Source organism: Pteropus alecto, unplaced genomic scaffold (genome assembly GCF_000325575.1).
Source record: "Pteropus alecto unplaced genomic scaffold, ASM32557v1 scaffold81, whole genome shotgun sequence".
Lineage (NCBI taxonomy): Eukaryota > Metazoa > Chordata > Mammalia > Chiroptera > Pteropodidae > Pteropus > Pteropus alecto.
The window spans coordinates 17,120,481-17,141,189 of NW_006433378.1; the positions used below are offsets into that span (position 1 = coordinate 17,120,481).

General features: G+C 34.9%; 1 protein-coding gene across 1 annotated transcript in view; it reads right to left on the bottom strand.

Moving 5' to 3' along the window:
• Window positions 1-20,709, bottom strand: part of CYYR1 (cysteine and tyrosine rich 1) — a 97,284-nt gene that overhangs the window by 70,053 nt on the left and 6,522 nt on the right. The window contains 1 exon segment of the mRNA XM_006908284.2: window positions 18,817-18,919. Coding sequence (XP_006908346.2) covers window positions 18,817-18,919 — 103 coding nt within the window.

A 20,709-nucleotide genomic window follows, 5' to 3' on the forward strand; every position in this document is an offset into this window, starting at 1 on the left:
TTTTCTCTTTTGGTTGATTTTTTTATTTTTTATTTTTATTTTTAGTGTACGCTCTAAGAATTAGAGTATATACTTAACTTTTCTTCGTCACTTACAATCACTTTTATAACAATTTACTTGAAATATAGAACCTCACCATCTTATAGATCTCTTTCCCCTTTCCATTTATGTTGTAGTTGTGTTATATATTACATCTACCTCCACTGAAAATACTAACATACAATGTTATGTTTTACATTCAACAGTCTAACATATTTAAAGAACTCAAAAGGGGGGAAACCGACTGTTATATTTACCCAGATAAATGCCAATTTGTTACTCTTCCTTCCTGACATTCCAAGTTCTTTCTGGTATCATTTGCCTTCTTTCTAAAAAACTTCCTTTAGTAATCCTTTTAGATCAAGTCTGCTCACTAAATATATTCTTAGTTTTACTTAACCTGAGCATGTCTTTATTTTACCTTTATTCTAGAAGGATATTTTTGCTGGTCATCGAAGTCTGAAGTGACACTTCATTTTTTTTTTTTTTTTCCAGCACTAAACAATGTGCCACTTCTTTGGCCTCCCTGGTTTCTGGTGAGAAATATGAAGTCATTCAAATCATTACTCTCCAAAAGATAATCTGTTGTTTATTTCTTGGCTGCTTTCAAGATTTTTTTCTATACTTCTCAGTAGTTTGATTATAATATGTCTGGGCGTGGATTTAAGTTGACCCTTTTTAGAATTTATCGAGCTGCTCGAATCTGTAATTTCTTTCTTTCACCAAACTTGGACAGTTTTCAGCACCACACTCTTCCTCCTCTCTTCTAAGACTCTGGTGACATGAATGCTAGACCTTTTGTTATTGTCTCACGGGTCTTGGAAACTCTGTTATTTAATTTGTCCTCAATATCTTTTCTTACTGTTTTCGGATCAGATAATTTCTATTGCTTTGTCTCCAAATTCACTTATCCTTTACTTTGACATCTCTATTCTGCTATTGAGCAGAATTTGTTGAATTTGTTAAATGTTGGTTGTATTTTTTGTTCTGAAATTTCCATCGAGTTCCTTATATGTTCTATTTTTTCTATTTCTATCTTTTCACTAACTTTAAATAGTGTTTGCTCTTATTTCCTGGGTCATTTTCATTATAGCCGTTTTAGAGACTTTGTCAGATAATTCCGACATCTCCATGGTTTGATGATTGTATGTTCCTTTGTGAGTTGAGATTTCCTTGTTCTTTGTATGCTGGGTCATTTTGGATTGTGTCCTGGACTCTTTTAAATATTATGTTGTAAAACTTTGGGGTTTTGTTGAAGGTTCTGGAGAATTTTGATTTTTTTTAATCAGGCGATCAACTAGGTTCAATTTAGACCATACATTCCAATCAGACTTTTGTGGGTTGTAGTTTTAATGTAAGTTTCATTTTCAAAGCCTTTGCAGTAATGTTTGGATCTGCCCCATGCTTATAATACCTAATTGCCAGTCTGGGACTTGGTGGTTGTCTATCTTATATTCAGTTCTCCAGGTCTATGGTATACTGTTTAGGGTCAGACTCATGCGTGCGCAACTTCAGATGAGCCCAGGAATTCATAAGCAACTTTCGGGGTCACTTTCTTGAGTTCCTCTATCTTGGTGATCTTCCTAGTACTTTCTCGTTCCCTGGGCAATACTTTTTGGTTCTCTGGTCAGAAAGATGGGCTTTATTTACCCTGCTCTTTGTATGCTTCCACGAACGAATTCCTATTCTGAGTTGAATAGTGGGAGGACAAGGACAAAAAGAAGAGCAATGTGGATTTCCCCCATCTTCCTGGTATGTCATCATTCTGATCAGAAAGAAAGGTTCCCTGTTCTCAGAGTTTTAGGTTTCTGTCAGGTCCTGTTGCTGTCATTGTCACTGCCACCACTGCAGCAACCGAAAGATCACTTGGGAGCTGCACAAGAGAACAAATATGTCAGGGTACATCCCCCAATGTCTTTGATTATAAAGAGAACTTGCTTATTTGGCCAGAAGTAGAGAGCTTCTCCTGTATCTCTCTCTGTCTATCTCCTGATGCCTATTAATATGTTTTGTGCTATGTTTAGAGTAAAATAACAGAGGAGGAAAAATGGTAAACTGACTAGTTAGGCAGTACTTCAGTTTTGGTCTTGTTCCTCAATCTGTTTACTACTGTTTACTTTCCATATATCTGAAATGCCGCTTTATGCATTCCATCCAAATTCTATAGCTGCATTCAGTGGGAGGCAGAGAATGGAGTGTGTTTCTCAGTCTTACCCAAAACTGGAGCCAATCCTTCCAATGAAAGATAATAAGACGAAAGTGATTTTACTGCAAACACTAAGCAAAATCTATAGCATGTACAAAAAAGCTGTCTGAAGCCAGCAAGCTGAGTAAAAGAAACTCATTTTAGAATTGATAGACCTCAGCTGATCCTCGCTATGATCAATGACGTTTTATTCAGCATGCCATCTGGCATTTGTTTGCTATCACTAAAAATACTTTCAATCTGGTAATTGTTGCAAATGTAGGTTGTATACAATATCATCAGAAGCAAGGCATTGCCCTTTTTATTCTTATAGGTTTTACAAGCACTTGACATATAAAGGGAACTGCTGATTATCACCTTTTTTAAAAAGCCTAATCAGGGAAATTCTAAATTTTTACATGCAAAAGCATGCTCAGATCTATAGAGTACCATGATTGCTAGCTATTAGATCACTGTTTTGAGCATTGATTATTAATATGTCATCAATAGAGATGAATGAGCCATATGCATAATGTACACGTCTGAAAAGTTGTGAATAAATTTTGGATAGTGAATTAATTAGAACTCTCTAATGAATACATTTGTAAAGAAATTCACTGTCCCCTGATTTTTGGTATTACATGTGTGATAGTTTTATAAATCATATATATATTTTATTTAAACTTGTTTATCCCATTTTTGAGTCAGCTTCTCTAATTCATAGGTCAGCCTAGGGCAACATGGCAGATCTTTCCACTTAGTGCACATGACTTTTGGGGCTGTATTATGCTGCTAGCAACTGCTGGGCAGCAGGACACAGTACTTAATCAGCTGCCTTTGCAGTTATCAGGATGCAATCATGTTTGATTAAGTAGGCCATTTATTTCACTCCTGGCTGAGAATGCTCTCCTGAGGAGCGATGCCCATGTTTTGGCCTGGAGGACCAGGGAGAGAGCCTCACACACAAAGTGGTGCTCTGCTGGTCAGTCACGGGCTTTCCAGTGACCTTGGAGAAGTCACGTCACTCCCATCGGTTTGCTCTTTTCCCAAACTGCAGGTGTTTTCATAATCCATGTTTTTTTTTTTATTAAGGATAGGAAACATTTCCAAAGCCCTTCTAAGAGTTTTTATGTACAAATATTTCTTTCAGCCTAATTCTGAGAGATAGGTAAATAATTACGGCTCTTCTCTTTCTATACATTAATAAACTGAGGCTCAGTGATATTAGGAGAACAAAGTTCACACAGCATAAGGGAAGAGGAACTCATAATTTTCATCAATCCACACTAGGTATTTCTTCTACAACCTACTATCACTAGAATTACTACTGATTAAAAATAGACTCACAAAGACTTGTTTCCTGTTTAATTGTACCTGGCAAAGGGCAGAAAGGTTTATTTACTTAATGTAAGTATGGGCATTACTCGAGATTGCAACTGCAAAGTCGAGTTTTCATCATTTATTTGATAAAGTTAAATTCAACTATTTCCTTCCATGTGATACTTTGGAAATCGATTTTGTATTATTCTGGTGTTTGTAGAGGAAAAAAGTTGTATCGACATCATGCAGTCGGTTACTCGCAACCACAGGTAGCACTTATTTTTTGTAAAATACAGCATAGAAAGATTTCTGCCCACTTTTTGACAGCGTGACTTCTTACAGACTATGTTTGAAGTAATTTGTCATGTTTTTCTCTATTTTTGTCAGATTTGTGCCAAAGCTTAAAAAAAGCATTCTTCTTGTTACGTGTAAAATTGTTCTTCTTCCTCTTTCTGTAAGAATGAATGTCAACACTATAAATTCTGTTTGTCTCTCAGTTGCTCTGGGTTAAATAGGCCGGGCTTTCACCCACAGCACTTTCAGAATCCTGCTACATTTTATGAGGTTACCATTGCCCTATGAAACTGTCGTTACGGGTGTGTTCATCCTAACATTTTGCACTTGTGAAATAGCTGGAAGATATTGAGTTCCAGCCTGCAGCTACACCCTAGAATTCCTCCAATATAATGGAATAAGAATTGCTGTGTGTGCATAACCTTTCCCTCTTCAATATTATCAGTAAAACATATTATCTCCCAAAATTATGCAACTGACTAGAGTTGTATGGCAGCCTGTTGCCTTAATAGTCAGACTGGCAGACCATATTTCCTCATTGATAGAGCAATTCAAATATGTTCTCTGCCAATGAAATATGACAAGACATTAAATCATTACAATCAATTTGGTGCTTGAGTTCTAATCTTATTATCTGATTGTAATTTATCATGATACACACTGTGACTAGAGAGTGATGACTGACTCCAAAGAAATCACTCATTTTACTTTGTAATGATACCTGATCTGTAGTCCATGAAAAGAAATTCTCTGAAATCAATAATGTATTTAAATTATGATTTGATTTTTCTAAGCAAATATTTATCCAGATGACACGTATTTATTTAGAGCACACAAAATGTCAGTTTTTTCATGTTTAAACAGAGGACTAACCTCCATTCAGTTGGTTAGACCCTGTACCTTCAGTGGTTACTGGTCAGATTGCCTTCTTGTTCCCGCAGGGTCTACAGTGTGGAAGGTCAGACAGATGATTTAGGAACTTGAATAAAGTGATAAATTGTAACAGGGTAGAGAGAAGATAATGTTACAGCAGCAATAGGAAAGAATTTAATCCATATATTGAGGCTAAGAAAATACAATGTTAAGGACTTCACAAGGTCTTATGGCGATGAATAGTTTCCATCATCCCATCCTGAAATTGGATTTTCAGGAGCGAGTGGCGAGTAGCGAGTAGCAGAAAGAGCTCCAGCATGCCTAGTTTTAAATGCCAGCTTATTACATAGTAGTACCTGTGTGAATTTTGACAATACTTAACTCTGAGCCTCAACTTCTTCATCTGTACAGATAGGAATAACAATACCTAGGTCATGAGGCTATTCTGAAGATTAATAAACTAACATACTTTAAGTATTTGGTGGGGGGAGCATCCCTTTACTCTAATAATTCCTGCCCCCACCAAACATAGTTTCTCTTATAATACCCAATTCTGATTACCATCTAGTTAAGATGGCCCTTAAAACCTGGAATATATGACCAGATAAGAATTGATTTGGTGTGGACACAATCAGAATAAATGAAGATGGATCCCCACATAAACTGCTTTATTATGGCACCATATGCAATTCAAAATGAAGCAAAATACCGTGAATCCTGTCTTTTATATAGTATAAAATACAAGGAGAAAAGCACATAGGAGAAAATCAAGGCATTTACTCTCCCTACCATCACGGTAGGTGTGTTCAGGCTGATTAGCGAAGGACAGATCAATTATCATAGAGGTCAAAAGCTTTAAAAGGATGGGGGATACTTTAAGGGAGGCTAAAATAGATGCAGGCCACTGCTCAGGAAGCAGATTAAATGCAGAAAGGGGAGAAATCACAGTGTATTTCTGAATCTCCTGGGGCTTCGTCATTGGCTTGCTGTTCTCTTTTTCACACCTCTTCAAAACACCTCATTCATTCCCACACGTCTTTTATAAACAGCACCTCTAGGCATTCCACCAATTGAAGGCCCACTAAATTTGGCCTCTAAGCTATAAAGACTGTCACCATCCCCACCCTCACTCCTGCCACTCAATGTATTAAAAAATAAAATTCATTTTCTTCTCTGAACTTTCTTGAATAGTCCCCATTGTTCCCATGACACGATCTACCCAGTCATTCAAAGAAGAAAGTTTGGAATTATTTTGGACTGATTCCTCTTTTTAGTCTCAATCTCTTGCCCACACCCCATCAGTTCTCAAGTCCTGATCGCTTCTATCATTTCATCCTGTTGTCTAGAACATTGCCAGATAGCACCAGTCCCCTCTGCCCAAGTATGCTTGGAGGCTGGGCAGCATCAGCATCACCTGGGAGTTTGTTAAAAATATAGAATCTCAGATCCCACCCCAGACCTATAGAATTAGAATCTGCATGTTAACAAGGTGTTATGATATTTTTAATAAAAAGTATATATTTGGTCTTTGTCTCTGTGTCTGACATAGAGCTCCTACAACCCCTGGAATTTCCTAAGTGATAAGAGCAATAAAGATATCTTGATACTCATAACCCCTTTCAACCATACCCGAGTTTATGTTAATGAGGTGACTTTGGAAAGTATCTAAGGATGGAGGCTGAAACCAACTTTCTGATTAGAGGGTTGGAACTTTCAATCCCATCTCAGACCTCAGGGAAAGGGAGAGGTGCTGGAAATTGAGTTTAATCATCAATGGCCAATAATTTCATCAGTCATGCCTGTGTAAGGCCTTCATAACACACTCCCAAAATAGGATATGGAGAGCTGTCGGATTGATGAACATATGGAGACAAGGAAGGTAGGGAGTGGAGTGCCTGGAGAGGGTGTAGAACCTCTGCACACTTTCCCCATACCTTGCCTTACATACCTCTTCCATCTGGCTGTTCCTGAGTTATATTCTTTTATAATAAACCAGTATCTAGTAAGTAAAATGTTTCTTTGAGTTCTATGAGTAGCTCTAGCAAATTAATCAAACCCAAAATGGGGGTCATTTGAACCTCCAGTCCATAGCCAGTCAGTCAGAAGCACAGATGACAACCGAGACTTGCAATTGGTGGCTGAAGTGGGAGGCAGGGGCAGTCGTATAGGACTGAACCCTTAATCTGTGGGATCCGATGCTGTCTCCATGTAGATAGTGTCAAATTCGAGGCAACTGCTTGGTGATGGAAAAAAACACAATGGAACTGGTCTCAGAATTACGGGTGTCTGGGTGAATCCATTACAGTTATCATCGGACTCTTTCATTGTTTTCTTTTTTTAAATCATAAAGATTTTCAAACATATAAGAATTGAACTAATACTAATACTAAAACACCAACACACTTCTCACTCAGACTTATTACATGTTAATAACATAACACTTGTTTCAGATGTTTGATTTTTAAGTAATAAAATACTAGAGTTGGAGGCCTCCTTCTTGCTCCTCTCTCTGGGATGACCAATTTGAACCAATTTGCCCAGTACCCATCTCTCTTGGGCACTGAAAGTCCTGCATCTCAGGAAACCCCTCAATCCTAGGCGATCTTAGAATTCTTGTGTACCCTTCTCTCCCTCAGACATCCACACATTACCACATGTTTCCCTAAGTAATACACAGAATTAGCGTATGTGTTTAACTTCCTACCAATAGTATCATGTTGGGCACATTCTTTTTCTGTTAGCTCTTTTCACACAGCATTACCAGTTTTGAGATTTACTATAATGATATATTAACATGCATTGACTTAATTGCTCTATCTCCTTCCACTGTATGAATACACTTTAATTTATCCATTTTCCTCTGATAGAAATTTATGTTGCTTCCAGTGTTTTGCTATTTTAAATAATATGTCAACCAACATTATAAAGGTCTCTGTGCATATTTGGGAATTTACTAGGGAATATATACAGAAAAGGTATTGCTAAGTCCTAAAGTATGCCCATCTTCATCTTAACTGCATGTGGACAAACTGCTCTCCAGGTATTTCTAACCTATATGTGTTCTCCCTCCCTCCAGCAGTGTGAGTTCCCCTACTGAACTTATAGAGCATTGCCAGCCCGTCCGGTAAGCAGTGTCCTTCTAGTTTTCTGTTCTATCACTTTTTTGGTGCACATACATTGTCCCTCCAGATACTAATCTTTTATGAATTATATAAATTGCAAATATATATATACGTATATGTGTATATATACGTACATATACGTATATATATGTGTATATATACGTATATGTACGTATATATATGTGTATATGTACATATATATATGTATATATGTATATATACACATGTGTATATATGTATATATACGTATATATATATTTGCAATTTATGTAATTTATATACATATATATGTATATATATGTATATATACGTATATATAACATATATATATTTAATTGCACGTGTCTTCTCCAAGTGGGGTATTTGCTTTACACTTTTTCTATGGAATTCTGTTGCTTTATATATTTAAAAAAATTATTTACTCAAGATATAATTCTCATATCGCAAAATTCACCATAGTAAAGTATACAATTCAGTGATTTTAGTTTTATTGGGTTTACAGTTGTTTTAGTGGTTTTTATTGTTTCTGCTCTTTATCTTTTATTTCAGAAATCTTTCCCTTCCTCATACCGTAATGCCATCCCATCCTCTCCCTTTTTTAAAAGTTGTGTTTGCTTCTTGCACTTATGTAATTAGTCCAATAGGAGTGGATTTTGGGGTGTAGTGCGATGGAATGATCTAGTTTAATGTTTATCCATGTGGATAGTAATTTGTCTCAGCATCACTTACCAAATAATCCATCCACCTCCACTGGTTTGTAATGCTGTCTCTGTTATCTAAGTTCCCATATATAAAAGCGTCAATTTCAAGCTCTATATTTTATCAGTTTATGTGTGAATCAATATCACACAATTTATTTTCTATAACTGTATAATAAATCTTGATGGATCTAAGGCATGTCTTCTCGCTTTACTCTTTTTCTTAACTGTCTTCTTTTTTTCTATGTCCTTTACTTTCCCACATAAATGAAAGGCTCAGTCTATCAAACTCAACAAAAAATGGTCCTGCGGGTTTTGATTAGAATCACACTGAATTTACATATAGTTCAGGAAGAACTGACATATCCCAATATTGATATCCTTACAATATTCCCACATGCAATGTGCTATATCTCTTAATTTCTTTAGTTTTCTCTTTCATCCCTTGAAATTTTTATATACTTATATTACTCAAGAAATGCCATGCAAATGTTATTATTGGATTTCTTACTGGGTATTATATTATATTTTCTGAGTGTTTCTGATATGTAGGAATATACTAATTCTCATATTCTGCAATCTTGGTGAATTCTCATATTTGATTTCATAGTCTGAGGAGTACAGGCAATCATATCATTTGTAAATAATAATTTAACTTCTTCCTTTCCAATTTTTATTACCTCTTTTTAATTTGTCTTGTTGGTTACACTGACCAGGACAGTAGGATGTTGAATACAAATGGTTCTAGAGGCTAGCTTGTCCTGTGGTTGCCTTTAAAGTGAAGGGTTATAACACTGGATTATTAAGTCTAGTGTTAGAGGTAGGTTTGTTTTTTTTTTTTTAAGGTATTTACTAGGTTAAGAAATTTTCTTTTATATTCCTAGTTTGCTAGTGTTTTCTTTTAATTTTGAGTGATGAATTTTACCAATTTCTTTTTCTTTCAAGGTTGATCTTAGAATTACTCTCTTTAAAGAAGTCTTCCTAGAACCCTAAAATTGGACTAAAAGCTCCTCTTCTCTGATTCCACTGCATTTTGTGCTTTCTCTAGTAGATTAAACTATTTATTTATAGTTCTATTTTCCTCAGGAGCTTGTAAGCAATGCAAGGGCAGGAACCATGTTTGATTCATGGCTGCATCCCCAGTACCTGGTGTAGAACATAGAATATCTCTGTACATATTTATAGAAATAAATTGTTGAGAATATGTTCTAAAAAGTTCATTTATTACTTCCTAAAAACAAATTACGTTTCTGACAATAAAGCTTAATTTACAAAGGTAATTATGCTTAAATAGAATATAGATTTGACTGAGAAAGTTTTAGATATCTACACATTTATATTTGTTCTTAATAAAATAACCCATACAGTGTAAATATATGTCTCCTGAGAAACACTGACTTTCTTTATATAACACACATAATTTGTTACATTTTAAATCAAAGTCACATTTATTTTAACATTATATTAATTATTTATCTTTGTGTCATTACAAAAACAAAAATAAGACTCCCACAAACTTTGATTTGCTTAGCATGTACTGTTCAGAAGTGTTTTTTTCCATACCTAAGTATTAAGAATATTTAAATTTAAATAATTATTTTTTAAAAAATATTTTTTTAATTTTTCAATTACAGATGACATACAATATTATATCAGTTTCAGGTATACAACATAGTGATTAGGCATTTATATAACTTGTGAAGTAATCACCCCAGTAAATCTGACACCATGCATAGTTATTACAATATTATTGACTACATTCCCTATGCTATACTTTACATCCCATGACTATTTTGTAACTGCCAATTTGTATCTTTTAATCCCTTCCCCTATTTCACATATATGCCCAACACCCTCCCATCTGGCAACCATCAAAAATATCCTCTGTATTTATGAGTTTGTGTCTGTTTTGTTTGTTCATTTATTTTGTCTTTTTAGATTCCACACTTAAGTAAAATCATGTGATATTTGTCTTTGTCTGACTTATTTCACTTAGCATAATACTTTCTAATTCCATTCATGTTGCAGATGGCAAAATTTTATTCTTATTTTATGGTAGAGTAATAGTCTTGTATATATGTAACCTTTTCTTTCTCTCTTCATTTATTGATAGACACCCAGGTTGCTTCCATAACTTGGCTATTGTAAATAATGCTGCAATAAACATATGAATGTGTATATCTTTTCACAAATTAGTGTTTTAAATTTATTCAGTTAAATACCTAGAAGTGGAATTACTGAGTCTTTTTTCTGTATCTTGTGATAGCTTTTGTTTTAAAGTATATTTTGTCTGCTATAAGTATAGCTACCCTAGTTTTGTTTGTTTGTTTGTTTCCATTTCATGAAATAATCTTTTTCCATCCCTTTACTTTCAGTCTGCGTAGGTCTTTCAATCTGAAGTGAGTCTCTTGTAGGCAGCATGTATAAGGGTCTTGTTTCTATCCATTCAGCCACCCTATGTCTTTTGACTGGTGCATTTAATCCATTTAAATTTAAAGTAACTATTGATAGATGTGTAGTTGTTGTCATTTTATTATTCATATTTTTGATTTTGATTTTTCTTCTTTTTCTTAAAGAAATCTCTTAACATTTCTTGTAATACTGGTATGGTGATGATGAATTTCTTTAGCTTTTTCTTGTCAGGGAAGCTCTTTATCTCTCCTTCAATTCTAAATTATAATTTTGCCGGGTAGAGAAATTTTGGTTGTTGGACCTTGCTTTTCAACTCTGAATATTTCATGCTAATCTCTTCTGGCCTGCAAAGTTTCCGTTGAGAAATCAGCTGGTAGTCTTATGAGAGCTCCCTTTTAGGCAACTAATTGCTTTTCTCTTGCTTTTAAGAATCTCTCTTCATCTTTGCTTTTTCTCTGCTTTTAAGAATCTCTCTTTGTCTTTGACCGTTACCATTTTAATTATAATGTGTCTTAGTGTGGGTCTCCTTGGGTTCATCTTGTTTGGGATTCTCTGCACTTTTTTAGGCTTGTGTGTTATTTCCTTTGCCAGGTTAGAGAACTTTTCCATCATTATTTCTTCAAATAGGTTTTCAATTCCTTGCTCTCTCTCTTCTCTTTCTGGTACCACTTTGATGCAAATGTTGATACGCTTGATATTGTCCCAGAAGTCCCTTAAACTATCCTCATTTTAAAAAATTCTTTATTCTTGTTGTTCTGATTGGGTGTTTTCTGCTACCTTCTCTTCTAAATCATTGATTCATTCCTCTGCTACTGTTGATTCTCTCTAGTGTATTCTTCATTTTGGTTAGTGTATTCTTCATTTCTGACTGGTTCTTTTTTTTTATCTCCATTTTTATGTTTCTTATTTCTTTGTTAAAGTTCTCCCTGAAATCATTGAGTGTCCTTATCACCAGTGTTTTGAACTATGTATCTGATAGATTACTTGTCTCCGTTTGTTTAATTCTTGTTCTTTCATTTGAGAACATATTTCCTTGTCTCCTCATTTTTGCTGACTCCCTGTGTTTGTTTCGATGTATTATGTAGAATTGCAATGTCTCCTGGTCTTGGTAGAGTGGCCTTATGTAGTAAGTGTCCTGTGGGGTCCAGTGGCGAAGTCTCCCTGGTCACCTAAGCCAGGTGCTCTAGGTATGTCCCTTGTGTGGGTTGTGTGTGCTCTTCTGTTACAATTTAGTCTTGATTACTCTTGGCACGTGAATGGGAGGGACTGACCCTTAGTCTGATTGATTGTGAGGACTGACCGTGACTCCAGTAGAGGAAATGTTGTGCAGGAGCTGACCCTGCTGATCAAGATTCATTTTAGCAGGGCTCTGGTGCCTGCCAAATCTTCTGTTTTGGTGTGTCATTTGTGGAGGTAGTTGGGTGGTGCTTCAATGTGGTCTAAAGCTAGCCACGGGCTGTATTGGTTCTGGGGTCTCTTGGCAGGGGCTCTGGTGCAAGCCAAAGTCAGCTGCTGCCTATGCCCTGCTCAGGACAACTTCGTCTGATTTACAAAGTGATCTGCAGATGGTTACCAGTTGTGCTGGTCTTAGAGGCACCTGGGATAGGCTGAGTTGCAAACTGAGGCTGGCTGCCACTATAGCTGGGCTTGAGGCTGCTTAGCAAGAGGAATAGGGTATCATGAGGCTAGATGCTGCTTGTTTAGTGTTTGTGAATCTTTGAGAACTTTTATGAAAATCTGCAGAATGAGCCAAGACAGGCCATTTGTATAGAAAAGCCACTGAAAGTGGCTTGAGTGGGCCCGACATTTGAGTTGGGTGGTCTCAGGGAATCACCAGGGTGGGTTGAACAGTGTTAGCTAGGTTGGTGGAGACTCAGATGTGGTAGCCACCTGCATAAGCAGTTGGGTTGGGGGAGGGGTCAACAAAGGAACAACGGCCTCTGCCAGCATTTCTATCTGGAAAAGAGCTGCCCCTCTAGCTCGCACTCCGAAGCCAGACAACTCAGTTCCTCCACGTATGTCATTCAGAACTTTCAAGCTGCTGTCTCAACACTGGAGTTCAGAGCAAGTAAGTCCATAGGCATGTAAGTCCATGCACAGACCCTTTAAGAGAAATGTCTCTGGCTCTCTCAGTCTTCTGTCTCAGTTAGCCACAATCTCTGCTGTTTTTCACAGCCAGAAGTTATAAGGACTTTTCTTCCTGGCACTGGAACCTTGGGCTGAGGATCCTCATGTGTAGCTGGAACCCCTTACTTCTCCTTGCTGCAGATGCGATATTCCTCCTGACTTTTAACTGCCACACATGGGTGTGGGACCAACTGATTCCACATCTCTGCCCCTCCTGGGAGTCTCGAGGTGCCTTCTTCTGTATATGCTTAGTTATAAGACTTCTGTTCAGCTAGACTTCAGGTGATTCTCAGTGATGGTTGTTCTATAGGTTAGTTGTAATTTTGAGGTGGTTGCGGGAGGAGGTGAACATAGAGTTTACCTACCCTGCCATCTTTACTGGAAGTCCCAAATTTAATTAATTTAAGTGTTTTTATCATTGCCAAAGGCCTTTCGAAATGCATTATGTTTCTGTCAGTATTTGAATAGTCTCATGTGTTTTATTCACAATGCTAAGCTACTTAATGAGCATAAGACCTCAAATACCATTTGAAAATATGAAACCTTTATCTTTTAACTCAGTTTTGCTTTCATGCATAACATTGCTCTAAAATCACAGTTGTGATATTTGTAAGCTGTCTTTGCAAAACTGTGGGCAATACATCTTTCACATTTCATTGAGAAGAAAAGAAACTTAATCCCACCAGGATCTCCATTATTAGTTCTCTCTCTTGATTTTTCCCTGCGGGGATTTTATTTTGGCCAGATGGAGCTCTGAAGAATCCTTAGACAGATCTACATTTTATAAAAGCAAACTAGAAAAGCAAAAATCTATTTCAGAATCAACCTTACATCTTATCATCTGGCTCACTATGTCCCACCCAGTCATTTTCGGTTCATATTCAATATTATACAATTATTCTCTTACTCATAACAGCTTACTTTCATTTTCAGTAAAGTCTAACAATAATTAGACTCAACTAAATCCTCTATTCCCTTGAATTCTACCAATTCTAAAGGCTGCTCTAAAAACCACATCTTTACATTGGATTCTCTCCCCAGGGAATGTCAATTCAATTTCATCAGCAGCAAAAACTGAAATATCCCTTTTCATAATCATCACAGATGTTTATCTTCCATGGAGAAGAGTGGCTGAATGAAATGTTTTAGAATCAATTTGATGAGAAATTGTCTACTTCTTGAATTGGCCCAATTCTCATTTCCAAACATAGTGAGGCTCCTACCCTTGTGATCGAAAATGTCAAAACCGTAGAAAAAATTTCAAGGTCACATATTCTGCGTAAAAGGTTCTAAATAGTGTAATATCTCAAAGTGTTTATTCCAAATCTTTTCTCTATGGAATAAAAAAAATAATCGTCATCATTTGGCGCCTCGTCACTTTTGTCCCTTGTCTTAGTGGTGTCTAAGAATGTGTCCTTTCTATATAAAACCAGCTGTCTTGTTTCCAGGAAAATAATAAATTATTTTGTTTCAGTTGTGTTAGGCATGACCAATAAATGTATGTAATCTACCAATTAAAGTATGCAAAAGTAAGGGCTCGTCTTCTGTTTTACCTACTTATTTGCATGTTGTATCTAAAATTTATTCTTACCTCCCTAGCAACAATGAATAACATGATCAATTCCTTTCTTATATCTTTGCCTTTGTAAGAAAGACTCTCTCTATTTGGAGTGTGCTTCTATTCTTCAGTGGCCATTTATGTAAATATCTACTCTTCCTTCAAAACTCTGTTCAAATGTTTATGAGGCTTTCTCTAAACATTTCTTTCCCCATACACACACACACACACACACACACACACACACACACACACACACACACACAACATGTAGCTGTTTTCTCTAAATCCAATATCCAGAAATAATCACTGGCACAAACATTTTGATGTGTACATTCTCTTCTCTAATTAGATTGTGAGATCCTAGAGGTCAGGGGACATCACTTATTTATCTTTGGATCTCAGGATCTAGCTGCATACTGCCTTAGTTATGGGCACTCCATATGTGTTTGTAAATAATTGATTGCATAGTATACACTGACTTCTGTAAAATTATTCTTAAATTCTGGAAAATGATACTGTTTATTAGTTTTCTATATTGAAGTTATCATCTGTGACCATAACAATCAAAAATACACGTGCTATTTTAAATGGACTTAAATTAAACAGACCTACTGCAGTACAAATATCAAACCATTATCTTGTACAGCTGAAACTAATATAATAAGTATGTCAATTATATCTCAATTTAAAAAGGTAGATACACTATTTTAAAAGTTTAATTTTTAATGTTTTCATGAGACACAAGTACATTTTAAAATTTCTAAGCAGAAAAGGAAAAAAAAAGGATGGGAGAATCTGAATTTATTTGTCAAAATTAACTCATATTCAGGTAAAATATCAAAAAAGGAGGGACCTCAGTAAAATAAGACTTTTCTACTGAAAGGTAAATTGAAAGTTAGCAATTGTGACCTCTCCACACAACATGTAGCTGTTTTTACTCTTCCCGCCCTCTAATAACACTTCATAGATTAGTTCATTGAATTAGAATTATTTGTATACATTCTCTTCTCTAATTAGATTGTGAGATCCTAGAGGTCAGGGGACATCACTTATTTATCTTTGGATCTCAGGATCTAGCTCCATACTGCCCTAGTTATGGGCACTCAATATGTGTTTGTAAATAATTGACTGCATAGTATACATTGACTTCTGTAAAATTATTCTTAAATTTTGGAAAATGATACTGTTTATTAGTTTTCTATATCGAAGTTATCATCTGTGACCATAACAATCAAAAATACACGTGCTATTTTAAATGGACTTAAATTAAACAGACCTACTGCAGTACAAATATCAAACCATTATCTTGTACAGCTGAAACTAATATAATAAGTATGTCAATTATATCTCAATTTAAAAAGGTAGATACACTATTTTAAAAGTTTAATTTTTAATGTTTTCATGAGACACAAGTACATTTTAAAATTTCTAAGCAGAAAAGGAAAAAAAAAGGATGGGAGAATCTGAATTTATTTGTCAAAATTAACTCATATTCAGGTAAAATATCAAAAAAGGAGGGACCTCAGTAAAATAAGACTTTTCTACTGAAAGGTAAATTGAAAGTTAGCTCTTGTGAACTCTCCAAAATGATTCTTAATGGTTACTTTGCAAAACAAAAAGGAGAAAACAAAATTTTGTTTAATTGTGTTGAAGTAAACAAAATTAAGGGTTAAACATGTGTACTCTGATTATTTTAGATGGTAACTAGGGAGAGACCTCAGCAACCAGGATCAAGTGTACCTTACCTTACCATTTATAGTCTAGAATGACCCAAATTGTATTTTGTACTCTTTTTAGCTCATTTTAAACTCAGCCTGGATATCTTCTGTTTCTAAACAGAATGAATAGAAAGCAAATTATAACCAATTTATAAAATTGTTCATTTAGGATATATAACATTCCATTATGTTTATTGCTTTCTTCCTTATTACTTTTCTGATAACCATGAAAATTTAACTTTTTAAGATGATTAAAATTATTTTACTAAAAATGTGCCTGGATGCTTGAAAGAGAGAAAACATAGTTTGTGAGTTCCAAAATAGCAACATTTGAAAATATGTGCATGAAAGAACTTTTATAAGCATTCTTGGAATGATTTTCCTTTTCTCTCAACCCCCTCAAACAACTTTTTAAAAAAAGTTTTGGGTGGAGTTAAGAACTCTTTTCAAATCTTAAACAATAACTGGATATCCTGAAAACATATTCTCCTTTATCCAGAAGGGAAAACACGTTAAAGTCCACCCCCCACCCTCCTTTTTTCCCTAAGAATTGTTTAGCAAGAGATTTACTTAGTGGTTTCTATTTTGAACAGAAAATTCAGTTTTAACTGCCTGAAATATAATACCATCTGTGTTTATTTCCTAGAATAAACACAATTCTTTTTTTCAAATATTACAAGTACACGGTCCTAATAACCCATAAAATATATGTCAACTCAACTAATTCCTTACTTTAACCAAGTGGTGAAATTATTTAAAGATTTAGAATATGTACCATAAAAATGTAAATCTGATTGCAAATGTAAAACATATAAGGGCACACCTGTAAATTTAAATTTTTAAGTATTCCAATTAATAAGTAATTATGTCTTCTATATATATTTGCCAGGGTGGAGGCAGCTATAAGGTGAGAAATAATGACGCAATGCACACCATGATGTAGTTAGTGGACAGAGAAACAGGCAAGGAGCCAGAGGACCATGGAATCATAAAATCACTCTGATGCCAGTTTATTTAAATCTACACCACTTGCTGGGCCCCCACGCACATCTACCTTGACCAGCAGTATCTGGCATGTGGAGACCACTTGAAATAAAATTGGAATTTAGTCATAACGTATTTTAAATTACTTCAAAAGTGTGAAGTGATACACAAATGCGAAATATCATTATATATTTATAATTAGGGTATTCTGAGCTGATTAATTCCTATAAATATCATTCTGACTATTCTCTAATGTATGGAAAGGATTTCGTCTCATTCCTACCACATCTTCCATGAGAAAAATTTCAAACATTTTATTTAAAGCTTATTTGCATTTCAAAGAATGCTTAAGTTCTATTCACCAATTTTTATTAGAGCCTGATATTTCTTACATAGTCATGATGGTCTTCAAGACTATCCTGAAGTCTCATTCTTTTTGGTTTTATTCAGAGAGACATGATCTCTAATATCAGCCTCAACTTTGATTCTAGAAGTTTATGTTCTACTAGGTTTTCTATTCTCAGGAAACAGAGAATGAGCTACAAGACATCTCAGTGGACACCCCTTAGTGCTTAATCTTCCCTGGTTCCACTTAAGCCTTCATAGGGCATGAGTTAAGCCACAACAGGATAGCTCCCAAATCATTTGATGTTCACTTGAAAAATAAAAACTAAGAAGAACAGAGTCTAGACTCTTGCTACTAGCTGAAAGTCACAGATGATTCTGATAGAGAAAATTCTTATGTTCCTAATTCTCTACATTTAATTTCTCAACTTGAAGGTTTCATAGAGGAATGAAGATTTGTATACTTTATAGACATGCAACCCTGAAGGCAGTTCCTGCTTCTCCATTTCCCTTTGCCCAGTAGCATCTTTAAAATAAATTCTTAATTTGTTATGGAGAAATGCTTAACACATTCTAAGTGTGTATGTCTCACTGCTTTTTGTAGTTGGTTATTACTTTACATTGTTGATGCCTAGCCAATCTTGGGTTCTACACTTGTTTCCTGAAGTTGCTTTATTTGCATTGTATAGAAAATTGACATTTCATATCTCACCTGTTTTTTTATTCTTAATGTCTCTTTTCTCTGATATCTACTGGATGAGTTAGACAGATACATACATGGCAAAATAAACTGGTCGTAATTAAATGACAAATTCTAACTTATAAATCAAATAAAGCAGACAAATACATAATTTAAAATGTTAAAAAAAGATCAATAATATGAATATGGGCTACTTAAAACATTATTATAAAACAAATTAAGCAATAAAAGAATATCTTATTTTGTATATTGATTTGAAGATTTTGTCAAATAATTTAATGTATTAGATAGTGATGAGTATTTACTATCTCCAGTAAAGATTTTATGTCAACAGCCACTCTTAAAATTTCTTGCCTATATTTATAACTTAGTACCTTCTGAAAACATAACTAGGCAAGAGAAAGAGAATCGATATTGCCAAGTTTGGCCAATACTCACGAGAGGATGTTCCCAATATAGGCGTAGTAGGAGCAACAGTAAGGTGTGGTCCCATCACAGCAGTAAGACCTGCAGTCTTTGTCACACTGAGCAAGGCAATCGTCTACAAAATGAAAATCATATATGTACAGTTACAGTTCTGAAATCACAGCTTCATGAAAAATCATTCCATTTCATATCTTCCCTGGTCAATGACCACTGTTTAGTGCATTTAGATTTTTCATTTTATGTACTCAGAACTCTAAAACATTTGCAAACATCTAAACTAGTCTTCCTTCCCTGTTAGACATAGAAAATATTTAAATTATTATAGCTAAAAAAGGCAAAGACCATTCTTAGACTCTCCGGCAGCAAGCGCTATAATTGGTAACCAGAGTTGAATGAGACAGTGAAGGGAGAAATGAATAACTCAACTAATCAGTTGTTCAATTCATCAGTGAGTTCTTATAATAACTTTTAAATGATAAAGTCTTTTGACTTTAAGGTATTACTCTCAACTTCTTTTAATAGAAAGTGTTATTGACATGAATAATGTCCACTAGAGATAATTTTAAAATAATGTATTTTTTTCATGACAATGCATTATATGCTATTCTTTCTCCACCATTTTTTTACCTTCATGATCAGTTTGCCTGCATATGATAACACAAATGACTCTGTATAACCTGTCAATCCATTTGGATGGAAGATAAGAAGTTTCCCTAGATAAGTAACTTGTGAAGATTTAAGAGTTTATTTACTATCAAATTTAAGAATCAATAAGCTATGAAACGGAACTATGTGAAGGGGGAAAGTATTTTCTGATTAAAAAAGGCTATATTGAAGCTAACAAAACCAAATTGCTATCTTTTTCCCATACGTTTTGGAAAAGAAAATTATACCAGAAATATTAAATAAAAATTACCCTGGCTTTTAAAAATTCTTTATTATACCTAAATAGTTTATGTTTAATAAATTAAGGTTACCATTTAGTTATAATGAGTGGTATAAATTATAATGGATATGTGAGTTACAGGTACATGATTAGGAATATATTAAGTATAATCTGATCATTTAAGTTACATGTTCAAGAATCACAAAATAAGTCATTTCCAACTCAATCTCTGAAAGTAAAATCAACTATTATCTAAATTATATGTCTTTTGCTTCCTTGCTAAAGTCATAACAAAAGTACAATATGTTATATTTATATCTACATGTCCATGAAATTGATTTATCTAGAAAGGAAAATTTAGATTTTGCTTTTAAATCATCTCTGTGCCAATATTAATTTTTTTATAAAAGGATGCCATCAAAAAGTAGCAAAGTTCATTCACCTTTATCAATAATGCAGGGCCTTTTTGAAACAAGTGAAAAAGTTCATATTCTCTTTCCTTCAGTTTTATTTCTACCTCATAAATGAACAAACCTTAATGTTTTCTTCTGGGATGTGATAAGAAGAAATGAGAAGGGAAAATAATTACCTGTGTAAGATGCAGTAATCTATTTAAAATCTACTTGTAAATTTTGATGACAGAAAGGGGTGGCTCCATAGTGTAGTGGTTAGCATATCTGCTTTATAGGTTCGTGCCCCAGGGGGAGCCACAAACTATTCCCCGGGTGTGCCAGGCCCCAGACCCCAGGCCCGAGACCCCGGGTGCCTTCAGAGATCCAGTTCGTAAGGAGAAATGGCAACATCCATGGGTCAGGGGTGGAAGGGGAGGTGGGAATTAAAAAAAAGAGGGGGAAAATAAATTTTTGATGACAGAAACACAATCTAATGATTTACTGACAGTGTATGCTTTTTGCAGAGTGTATTACACTTTTTCAGGCAATTTATTTTTATCATTTTCCCACTGAATAGCTATAGCTTTCATTTTTCATGCTGTTTAATTAATTCAAATATTTAAACTG